Raw genomic sequence first — 13,040 nt, 5'->3', positions numbered from 1 at the left:
CACGGATAAATTCTACTCAGAAATGAGAATACATTTTACACTGAAATATATGTTTGGCCATATATTTTTTTAAGTTGGTTTACGATAACGACCAACAAAAACAACAGAAAAATGACTTTTGACTATTTTGGGTAAGCCAACTCTGTTTTACAATTAGGTGAAATGAAAAAACACATGAAAAACACTTCGTAAGAAATAGTGAATACTATGTATAAAAATCTTTATTCTAATAAAATAAAAACCAATCAAGTATATTTGAGTATTTTGTCACATTAAGACATGTTTGTTATTTTCATGCATCAGTAGCATTTCTTATCTGGATGTAGAAAATTATGTGTATTTTTTTCTGACCAATTACACTGAATTTTAGGCACAAAAGAACCCCAAACAACTGATAAAAAACTAAAAGGCCTCAGGGTGAAAATATAGTGCCAGTACTACTGGGATTTCGGTGTGTAGGACAGACAGCCTTACTAAAGTGTAGAATATTTCTCAGGATGTCGTCATGCAGCAGTTTCCTTGTTTGTGACATCAGTAAATGTAGATGTTGATTTTCAGGTAAGATGTCACTGCCAGCGGTGTTAGAACCCACAGAGGCCCGGGACAGTGGAAGCTACAGTGAAGAAGAGGATGGCTCCACTGATGCTGAGAAAATAGTAAGTGCATCCTCTTGATTCAGGGGTTTATTATGAAATTCTTGATTAAGGTGGTTGGAAATTTTAGTTTTTGATTTGATATTAGTTCACTGATCTGATTGGTTTTGCAAAGACATTAAGTGGATGGATTTGATGAAAAAATTGAGTTATATTATTAGAGGCACTAGGTTATTTTTAGTTAATGTCTTTGAATATTGCAGAGCTAATTATATGAAACGTTCCTTTTGCAGTCGTACAGAAGGAAGTCGGGTAAACAACCCTTGTCTCAAAAGTCTAGGCAGTCACTGGTAAGTAAACAATCCTTGTCTCACACGTCTAGGCACTCACTGGTAAGTAGCGCGGTCGGGTAGCCTAGTGGTTAAAGCGTTCCCTCGTCACGTCGAAGACCCGGGTTCGATTCCCGACATGGGTACAACGTGTGAAGCCCATTTCTGGTGTCCCCCGCCGTGATATTGCTGGAACATTGCTAAAAGCGGCGTAAAATCAAACTCACTCACTCACTGGTATGTAAACAATCCTTGTTTCACAAGTCTAGGCAGTCACTGGTAAGTAAACAATCCTTGTCTCACAAGTCTAGGCAGTCACTGGTAAGTAAACAATCCTTGTCTCACAAGTCTAGGCAGTCACTGGTAAGTAAACAATCCTTGTCTCACAAGTCTAGGCAGTCACTGGTAAGTAAACAATCCTTGTCTCACAAGTCCAGGCAGTCACTGGTAAGTAAACAATCCTTGTCTCACAAGTCTAGGCAGTCACTGGTAGGGGGCACAGCTCGCCCTGTCGTCTAAGGCCCCACAATTTTGCTCTGCAGAGTTGCATCCCTTAAGCACGACAGAAACCTATGATTGTGGGTTTGAATCCTGATTCACCACGATTATGTTTCTAGGTTTGTCGGCACCTTCCCCGTGCTCGTGGGTTTCACCAAAGTGATAAACGTCTTGAGACCTGCATCACTTCAGGCTTTCCTCTCACATTAAGCTGACACGCCGTGATTTAACTGGAATACTATTACAAATGGCGTTGAACCCAACACAATTACAAACTCTCTCATGACCTTGCCCTGTGGTTTGTGGGTTCAAGGAAGGTCACCTTGAAAGGTGTGGTTTGTGGGTCAAGGTCGGTCACCTTCTGAGGTCACCTTTCTTCTTTTGGAATTGTTATTCATCTTCTTAGACTTTGATTATGGAATCACCACTAGTTCATCTTGCATAAACTCAGAAATAATGTCTTATATATACTAATTATATGACATTGCTTGTAGTTTGTTTGGTGGTGTACATCTTCCTGAGGCAAGGGAGTTAACTGACTACAAAAATCCAGTTTCCACCCTTGCTGAACTAGGCTGGTATTATGGAGTTAGAGTTTGGCTGGACTAACAAGTCTATGCATAGTCCAATCAAAATCGCGCAACGAAATCGAAATCCGGTTCGTAAACTGTCATGCAGATTTTAGTCGATTGCAGGATTTGCATTTCATGTGCACCGCCAACTCGTTGTCAACAGATATTTTCCTAATCTTTTCATGTTTTTAATGAAGGTGCTCACATGATTTGATGCACTTCACGATGTAAGACCCGTTTTATTACAATATAGATATTGATTATCAATCAGATCGTCTTGACTGGGCGCCACTATTTTGTTTGAAGCAAATGCAAGTCATACGAGAGGTAGAATCTGATTGGTCCATAGGAGAGGCATAGAAGGGACATAACTCATAATAGCCACTGGTGGCGCCACGGTCGAGCCCAGGAATTCTAGTTTTTGGCAAGGGAGGAAACTAGACTTTTTAAAGTCAGTTAACTCTCTTGCTTCGGGAAGATGGGTGGTGTTGTGTTTTCTGTGGATCAACGTCACTTCAACATAGACTGGCTATGATGTCACATCATTTTACGTTAACAATGTAATCACAAAAGGTCATAACTATACAGAGGCTTCACATTGATTCTTATTTATAAAAATATTTTTTACTTTGTAGGAGAGGAGAAAGTCAGTCCGTCTTTCACGTGCAATGAACGAAAACATCAGTGATGCTCCCAGCATGCCTCAGCAGCAAAAGGCAGGGAGATTTCGTAACATCCTGTCCTCGGCCCCTTCATAGACACACCACATTTCCTGCCATGCAAAAGAAAACAACTTGCCTTATTCTCACACAGTAGAAGACCCTCCATGTTGACAGCGCTCTACATATATACTGCATATATCCTCACCGTGCTCACCGAAGACAATCTAGTTAGTTTTATACACAGCTTTAGATCTCATAACATAGATGTGAATGCATATTTTGTAGCATGTAAAAAGTCATATTTTCTTTGCAAGCAAAGCTTGGATACACAAACAGGGTGTCGTTTTACAAAGCGATCTTAGCACCAGGGTGATCGTAACTCCCATACCAAAACATAGACTTATGACAGTCGTAGCGCTAACGGCACCCAGATCTTAGTGCTGTTGATACGCTTTGTCCATGCTAAAGTACTGGAGTTACGGAAGTTGTTCGGCTAAGATCGCTTTATGGAACGAGACTCGTGGAGCTTAACATGTCGGAACAGGTTTGAGAGGCATCTAATGCAAAGTTTTCTAGTTGGAATGAAAGTTTGTTTTGGTTTGTTAGTTGCTATGGAGATCTTAGTGCTCTCTCCACGCTAAGTCCATGTTAAAGTTATGAGTTATGATGTCGTTGGGCTAAGATCGCTTTGTGTACCATGAATAACAAGCTCAACATGTTGGGACATGTTTGAGAAGCATCTGATGCGTATTTTAAAAAAAAAATTGTGTATGGTTAAAAGGGAAGTTGTTTTGGTTTCTTAGTTGCTATGGTGATGCAGATTGAACAACATGTTTTGTTGTTTTTGTTGTTGTTTATTGTGCGTTGTGCCCATATTTGGGTAAGCTCATATTACACATCAAGAATCAGGCTGGTATCAATGCAATATTATATTTATGAACCATATTCATCTCAAGTTTGTATAAATGATTGTACATAAAGAATGACAAGGTTGAATCCGTGTTGAATGAGGAACAAGTCCTTTTAATATTGAATGCATTGAATATTATTAATCATGAATTGTCACACTGTGATGAATTATGAAAAAGAAAACGCTTTTGTGCAGTATTTTAAGATTTGAAATCTTTTGTACATATACCATTATTTTCACATACCATTTTCACGATATGTGTTTTTCGTCTCCTTGTACGTGTCTAATGTGCTGTAGTTAGCTTACAGAGTTGCGTCCCTTAGGCGCGACAGAGTCACCTATTGTCATGGGTTTGAATCCCAGATTCGTTGATCTATGCATCTGTGTCTGTCAGCCCTGTATCCACTTGTTCCCCAAAGTGGTAAACGTTTAACACCTGCAACATTTTGGACTTTCCTCCCAGAAACAAGCTGACACGCAGTGATATATCTGAAGTACTTTTCAAAGTGACGTCAAACCAAACTCATTCACTATCCACATACAGTTGGGTGGTCAGAATGTTTCATGTCCTGTTGACGTGTATTTCAGTTACATGAGGGGCCCAAGTGGCCCTGTCGTCTAAGATGCCGCAGTGCAGAGTTGTGACCCTTAGCAGTGACAGGATTCACTGATCAGAGGTGCAAATTTCAGATCTGCCTTCAGCAAATACCTTTATGTTAACCCATATAACTGGACATACAATCAGAAAATCATATTTCTTTGACTGACCTTGAACTCACAAACCACACCTCAGAGGGTCATGAGTGAAATATTCCAGCATGTCAGCTTGATGTGGGAGGAATCCCCGAAGTGATGCAGGTCTCAGACATTTACCACATTGTTGAAACCCGGGTATGGTGCTGACAAACCTAGAAACATGATCGGGGCAAACCGGGATTCGAATCCACAACTAAGGTTTCTGGCGTGCCAAGGGACGTTACTCTGCACAGCGAGTTGGTCTGGAAGGGCACGAGGGTAGCAGAGTGGACAGTTGGCTAACACTTCAGTCAAAGACTGGGTTTAAGTCTCACATGGGTACTCAAAACAAGTTGTTTGTGAAGCTATATATAGACGACCTGAGAGCTCATAGTGATTACCATCGATCAAAATGTGTGCAATTATTTTTGTTACAATTTATTTGTATTCAGTTCGTGTCAAACACCATGATGTAAATATGTACATACTGCTCTCTGTGGCGTAGTGTTGATATTGTTGGAAGATATCTTGTTCCTGCTTCAGCGTTGTGTACTATTGATATAGCATAACAAAACCTTGTTATAAAGCTTGTCATTGCTGCAGTCAGATAGACTCACAAAAGCTCAATAAACATATCATTGTATGTAGTTTTGTTATGTGGTTGAAAAGAAAATGATAAAACCATTCTATCTGGTATTACATTCCATTTGATATTATATTTTGATAAAACACAAAGGATTCATTTGGCAATATGTTTATGCTCATTATGAAGTAAGTGTTTTGGGGTAGGGTGGATGTATTTAGAAAAGGCCTTAATTTACTTTTATCTGTAACATTTCACTAATTGAAGTGCCTTTGCATGTGTTTGCGAGGGATGCTACCGGTGGGGCGGTAGACGCTCTCCTTTTCACTAACACCTCTATCATCTCTTATTGATACTGATTCATAAACACATGCTTTTGATATAGTTAGCGTCATAGAATAGACTCTGCTTTTATACGAAATTTCTTATGAATATGGAAAGGGTTTTGTTGCTTATATTTTCAAGAAATTGTTTCAAAGTCAGCGCGGAAGTGATGCTTGTGCCCTTTTAATTCACCATAACTTTTGCTGCTGCTATGCAAAGAAACTGAAACAATATGTTTTCAATAAAATGTAAAGTACTGGTAAATGTCTGTAGTTGCACTCACAACAAGTGAACAACCCACACCTATTGTTGGTACCATTGTCTACTTAGAATATTTTTATTCCATTATTTCGGCTGTTTCTATGGTAACCAGTTAGTAAATGTCAAATATACAAGATAATAATTGACTCCGTGTTATTCTATATATCGTCCGATTGTAATTTTATATTTCACCATAATTTCATTTTGAATTGGTAAAGTACCAGCATCTGAAGACACTATCGTTTTCTTTTAGCCATCAACTAATTTAATTAATTTTACAATAAAATTTCTCCTTTTACAAATCATTATTAATTAACACCATGCAGTGATCACTGTTTTCGATGGTAGATCTTTAGCTGTGACTAGTGCCATGAATCTTTGAGCGAATACAAAGATTTGGTCAACTTCATCACAATTGTTACTCATCCCGTCACCAATGGCTCTTTATTACTAGAGCAAAAGTTCAAGGAAAGTAGGATATTTATTACAGTAAGGAAAGATTAATGCCCCACTCAGCTCCTTCCTTCACTGATGCGTGAGTCACGTGTGCTGGGTTTCAGTTGAACGGAAAGAACAATAGCAGTCGTGGGACTGGCGCTGTATGATTATCATTATTATTATTAGCTTTAACCTATTTCCCTTCCTTGAAGTCCAAATAGTTAGACAGGTAGTATAAACATTGACTATAGCTTTTTATTTAATTCCTTGTGCCATTTTGAAAATATTCTAATTTTATAGGATAGTTTATAGGAATTTCCTTTCAATGAGGATAAATTGACTTCCACTGTTCAATATTTCCTCACTTAATGAATCAGGATCTTGTATTGGGGAAGTGTGAATTTATCAAATCCAAGATGATGCAAGATGATGTGTTGCAGTTCAGACATGGTTCATAAAAGGATGGGAATTCAGTAAAATTAAAATCAGATGTTTTGTGATAAAACAACTCCTTGTGTGAAGATCTGACAAATCCTGAGGAATGAGGTGACACTGTGGTAACAATGTTGGCTCCACTGGAGCCTATGAGGTGACACTGTGGTAACAATTTTTGGTTAACTGTTACATTGTTGGTTAACTGTTACATTGTTAACTGTTACATTGTGGTTAACTGTTACATTGTTGGTTAACTGTTACATCGTTTGTTAACTGTTACATTGGTGGTTAACTGTTACATTGGTGGTTAACTGTTACATTGGTGGTTAACTGTTACAATGTTAACTGTAACATTGGTGGTTAACTGTTACATTGGTGGTTAACTGTTACATTGGTGGTTAACTGTTACATTGTTTCCTGTTACATTGGTGGTTAACTTTTACATTGTTGGAATGTATTTTGTTCGTCTGTGATAGTGAGTAAACGTCTTTTTGATGAAATGCCAGATCTCTTTCATTCTTTTGGGGTGTTCTTTGTGAAAAAGAGAGTAAAATATGTTGACCGAGTTGAAATGAAGTAGAAGGCAGACCCCTTCTTTCTTATATTGCGTTTTGCAATGGGTATATAATGAAGGTGTCACTATTGACCAACTTCACAAACCAGTTATTACAAGTTCTTGCAGTTTTCTTGCAGCAAAAGCATCTAAAGGGATTTATCATATTGTTTCATGCAGAGTAAGATATTGATATGTTCATGTTAATAAAGGTGCTGTGCAGAGTTGTGTCCTATAAGTGTGCCGGACACCTGTGATCATGGTTCAAATCCCACACTCCTCCTGATTAAGTTACTAGGTATGTCAGCATCGTTACCGTGCTCATAGGTTTCCCCTAAGTGATAAACATCTGAGACACTGAGGCATCACTTCAGGCTTTCCTCCCACATCAAGCTGACATACATTGATATAACTGGACTAATGTTCAAAGTGGCATTAAGCCAAACTTACATACTCCGAATACCGAGAATTTGTCACAATACTGTCATTTGATGGGCTGCTTGTTTGAAAAAGAATGGTAATATCACTTACCATGAACGGTTGCTTCTAATGATAGTTAAGGACAACACAAAGATTGAGTTATGTTGAGTCTCTAACTATTGTACTGTATAGATAATCACTGATATTACATATCATCCCATCCCAGACCATCATTTGTCTGCTTGTCAACATGGTTCAATGTCTTCACAAGACCATCCCAAACAGGCTGTGCGGTTTTGAGCAGTAAATAGTATGTGTTGCTTTTATTGCTTGATGTGATTTGTTAACTAAATGGGACGCATGCAATTTGAGAAGCTACAGTTTCATGGGTTGGACCGTGGATGTAAAATCGGAGCTGGGAATGTGATGTAACTTTTTTTAGACGAGACCGATTTGATTTCTTGTTTTGTGCAAGTTCTTTGTCAGGGGAGTGTTTTTTCAGAATCATTGCCTTCATTCAACGATAGATCACCAAATCTTGAATTTATTTCTGTAACTATGATATATATTATTTGTTTTCGTTAAATGAAGAGTATTTTGTTGATCAGATGAAACTGAAGCTGCACAGTGGCGATAGCATGAATACTTAATCCTACTTAAACAAAATGTTTAATCATCTCGCATGAACTCATGCAACCAATTTTTCCCGCTTACTGGCAAAAAAAATGATCCTTACTCAGACTATTATCAGAATGATTTAAAACAGTAAAAGTTCAGTGCATTAGGCCAGACTTTTAAGAAAATTTGTTTGTGAATATGTTAACTCAAAAAGAAAAATGTTAAATAACCACCTCATATACTGTCGCTATCAATATGAATACATTTTTTAAAATACTATTATAAAATATAAAGTAACAGACATTCATATTTTCCGAAATTTGTTTTCTTGACATTCTGAGGAAATAAAAAAATAAAAGTTTGATTTTTAAATAATTATTTTTTTCATACCAACCTATTTGTAAACCCTACCCCACAAAAAGTCAGGCCTTAGCTTGCCCGGGGTCTGGTCATTGAACCCTGACAAAGTACAAATGACCCTCACTAATTGTAGTGTATATGGACTTAAATTTTCACCATGAACAAGGTTATCTTTTACATGTAGCTTCCAGTGCAATGGAGGGTAGCCTAGTTGCTTAAGCGTTCACTTGTCATGCCTAAGACCCGTGTTCGATTCTCAACATGGGTACAATGTGTGAAGCCCATTTCTGGTGTTCCCTGCCATGATATTACTGGAATATTGCTAAAAGCGGTGTAATCCATACTCTCTCTGCTCAATCCAGTGCAATGGTTTAGTTATTTGATGTTGTTTGTATGCTTCTCAGCTGTGTATTCCAAACAGTAGCCGATGAAAGGCTGGGAGATATGTGCCTTGTTGATATCAGCTTTAGTCGAGCTGAATGTTTGCCCTATCATTTTAGATCATTACATGCAAGCTGTATAGTTTATATTAAAACAATGCATTTTTATTAAATTTATACAGAAGTATTTAAAGGAATCATAATTCAGCGTTGTACCAATATCAAGAGACAAGAGTCATTAAATACAAGATATTTTCCATGAATCAAGATTTTATGCATGTCTGTAAATACTTGTTGAGTTGACTGTAACTTGTATGTAAGATATATAGGTATACCTACAGCTGTGTGTTGGAGACACCAGGGCTGTCAAATGACAGTTGTGGCAGATCTGAGGGTGGCTCAGTGGTTAAAGCGTTTGCTTGTGACACCTGTTCTGGTGTGATACCCTAGAATCATAGTACATAGTTCTTTCTTGTGGTCAGATGCCACGATTCTGCTTCAATATTGCTCAAAGCATTAACTCACTCACTGATGGTAGTGGTCTGGCAGTGCTGGGGTAGCTTCAGACCCGACTCTGGTCTGATGCTGCTGATGGTCAATCTGTTTGGTCTGCCCTTTCTTTTGTCATAAAGGACCTTATCACAATAATGGAAATGCCTTGTGGGGAATAAAGTGAGGAGTCTAGTTAATCTAATTCCTCCTGTCACATGACACGATACTGCTTCTTCATAACTGGGGGGCATGGGTGGCCCAGTCGTCTAAGGCGCTGCGATTCGCTATGCAGAGTTGGGCACGCCAGAAACCTATGATTGTGGGTTCCAATCCCGGTTCGACCCGATTATGTTTCTAGGTTTGTCAGCACCATACCCGTGCTCGTGGGTTTCACCGAAGTGGTAAATGTCTGAAACCTGCATCACTTCGGGCTTTCCTCCCACATTAAGCTGACACGCCGCGATATGACTGGAATACTGTTAAAAGCGGCGTTAAACACAACTCACTCACTCACTCACTCACTCACTCACTCACTCACTCACTCACTCACTCACTCACTCACTCACTCACTCACTCACTCACTCACTCACTCTTCATAACTGACTGACAAAAATACGGCAGTTTTGCCCAGTTTTATTAGCATTAATCATTTGGGGATTCCAGGTAAGAAAAGGTCCCTGTGCTCGTCATTAAAGGCAACTTAATGGAACAAGTGGTCAGGCTTGATGACTTGGCTAATAACATGTCATCATATCCTGTCCATTGGTTACAATGTCAATCACTGGATTGTATGGTTCAGACATGATTATTTACAGGCTGCTTTCATGTTCAACATGCATAGAGTTCTAGGGACCTATTCTTTCAGGCTTACATTTAAAGCTGGTGTCATATCACACAGAAAACTGGAATAGTTTGAGGAAAGTTTACAAATTATTTAGAGGCAATGTTTTAATTTCGTCTCTCAGTGAGTGAGTTAATGTCTATAAAATTTTATATACATTGAAGTTTTTTGGCTCTATGCAGAATTTTAAAGTATATTTATGTGAGAGTGCTGATGAAATGTGTGTTTTATGTATGATACTTCCTTGCTTTTTGTGTGTGCTGTCCTGTTTTGTTGTAATATATACTCTTTCAACCTCCACATGTGAATAGTGCTTGAGAAATTATGAAATAATATTCCTTGTTTTACTGAGATGAACTATTATTTTTATGAAATAAACTCATGAAATATTACTTTGGTTGTTGATCGTTTTGCATTGTCCTGACAGTTTGTTTTCTACTAACATCTGTTTTCACCATGGTTTTGTTCTGTAGCCAACAGTTACATGTATATGAATTACAAGTCAAGACTCTCTTTCGGGGAATATATGGCAGTCATCAATGGTGCCACAATTCACCGTGCAGACTTGCATGCCTCACTCACTCACTCACTCATAAGCATTTACTATGGTGGGCAATGGGTCAAGGGAGTTTATGGGCATAACTGTGTCCTCCAACACATGAGATGGGCATCACACTGTGCTCCATCAACACATGAGATGGGCATCACAATGTCCTCCACACGAGATGGGCATCACAATGTCCTCCAACACATGAGATGGCTTCAGCATGTCCTCCCTCAACACACGCGATGGGCATCAGTGTCCTCCAATAACACATGAGATGGGCATCACAATGTCCTCCAACACATGAGATGGGCATCACAATGTCCTCCAACACATGATATGGGCATCAGTGTCCTCCAATAACACATGAGATCGGCATCACAATGTCCTCGAACACACGAGATGGGCATCAAGTGTCCTCCAATAACACATGAGATCGGCATCCCAATGTCCTCCATCAACACATGAGATGGGCATCACAATGTCCTCCTCACGAGATGGGCATCACAATGTCCTCCAACACATGAGATGGCTTCAGCATGTCCTCCATCAACACACGAGATGGGCATCACAATGTCCTCCAACACATGAGATGGGCATCAGTGTCCTCAAATAACACAGGAGATCGGCATCACAATGTCCTCCAACACATGAGATGGGCATCACAATGTCCTCGAACACATGAGATGGCTTCAGCACGTCCTCCATCAACACACGAGATGGGCATCACAGTGTCCTCCATCAACACACGAGATGGGCATCACAATGTCCTCCAACACACGAGATGGGCATCACAGTGTCCTCCATCAACACACGAGATGGGCATCACAATGTCCTCCAACACACGAGATGGGCATCACAATGTCCTCCATCAACACACGAGATGGGCATCACAATGTCCTCCAACACACGAGATGGGCATCACAATGTCCTCCACACGAGATGGGCATCACAATGTCCTGCATCAACACACGAGATGGGCGTCACAATGTCCTCCCAACACACGAGATGGGCATCACAATGTCCTCCAACACATGAGATGGGCATCATCCTCCAACACATGAGATGGGCATCACAATATCCTCCATTAACACATTAGATAGGCATCACATAATCTGCAGAGAAGCTCAACATTTGAAATATCACCAAAAATGTTCAGTCTGCAAATGAATAGAGCTTAAATTACAGAACAGAGCAGAACAGAACAGAATTTATTTCGTATAGTCTGGCCATGAGGTCAATAGTACAGATCATTGGATAATATTGACATATTGTGACAGAGCGCTTCAGTTTATATTGGCTTTGGAATTTCTATGTTTGAACATTTTTTCAATATAAAAAGTTAGCTGAAATAAAATGTTGTCGTTTGTTGTGAGTAACAATGCAAACTAGTGCACGGTGGGATATTGATAATAATACGAGGGCAAATACCTTATCCTTAAGTTTGTATAAACTGGACATATAAATATTGCATGGTATTCATCATCTAAGTCTTCTTTACAGAAATTGCATTGACTGTCAGCAAAGTCAGGGTCACTAGACATTCAATATTTATGTATTTTAAAATCATTTGAACAACATCTGAATTTTGTTAAAGATCTTAAATTTACAGTCTTAATCGATGATATATATTTTTCAGGTTGTAATAAGGATTTGTAAGTGCTATATCAATCTAGCCTTGGTGAATTAGATATACAGTCTGACCATTCTTGCATAAACAAATCTCTTGTTCTTTCCTTGAATGTATAAATTAAAACACCAGAGTCTCCGACATCTTGCATCGACCATACATTACCAAGCCATAACTAAACAATGTGTATCTTACAAATGAAACCCATTTTTTATAATCTAATTCTTAAAATTTACATAGCATGAAATAGCAATGCTTTGGATATTTACACAGAGGTATTCTTAATAGTTTAATCCAATACTTAACTATTCTCACAACACCATGTTCATACATTCTCGTTCTTCCAAGTTCACCTAATACAGCAGCATTTTCAAAGTATTTTTTACAAAACTTAGTATAATTTCAATGCTTTTTCTTACTTCTGTACACCATATTTCCGCGCCATATAGCAAAATAGGTAACATTTTAAATCAAATATTTTAAAGTATGTATCAACGTTTACGTCTGGATATTTTACCATCATTCTTTTAATTAGTACTAGAGCCTTGTTTGCCTGTTTAGCTAAAGAAACACGTGCTTGAGTAAACATATTTCTACATGAAATTAGAATACCAAGATATTTATAGTATGACACCACTTCAAACTGTTCACCATTAATAAACCATTTTTCATGTTGTGATATAGGCCCTCCATTTTTAAATATCATAACTTTACTCTTATGAATGTTTACTGTTAGTCCCCATTTATAGCAGTATGTTTCTAAACTAGTTATTTTGTTTTGCAGATTTATAATAGAATCAACAAGTATGGACACATCATGTGCAAATAAATGCCAAAATATTTCATCAATATCACAAACAAT

General features: G+C 38.4%; 1 protein-coding gene across 6 annotated transcripts in view; it reads left to right on the top strand.

The window, feature by feature from the left end:
- LOC124151234 (phosphoinositide 3-kinase adapter protein 1-like) overlaps positions 1-8,021 on the top strand; it is a 43,680-nt gene extending 35,659 nt beyond the window's left edge. For all 6 annotated transcript variants that reach the window (XM_046523611.2, XM_046523610.2, XM_046523608.2 and 3 more), the window contains 3 exons: positions 559-656; positions 887-943; positions 2,628-8,021. In XM_046523611.2, coding sequence (XP_046379567.2) covers positions 559-656; positions 887-943; positions 2,628-2,750 — 278 coding nt within the window. In that variant the 3' untranslated portion in view covers positions 2,751-8,021. The remainder of the gene's footprint in view (positions 1-558; positions 657-886; positions 944-2,627) is intronic.
- The last annotated feature ends 5,019 nt before the right edge of the window (positions 8,022-13,040 follow it).

This window comes from Haliotis rufescens, unplaced genomic scaffold, assembly GCF_023055435.1.
Source record: "Haliotis rufescens isolate VD_foot unplaced genomic scaffold, xgHalRufe1.0.p SCAF_11, whole genome shotgun sequence".
NCBI classification, from domain to species: domain Eukaryota; kingdom Metazoa; phylum Mollusca; class Gastropoda; order Lepetellida; family Haliotidae; genus Haliotis; species Haliotis rufescens.
Note: the sequence above shows the minus strand (reverse complement) of the source record. Positions and strands in the feature narration are given on the sequence as shown.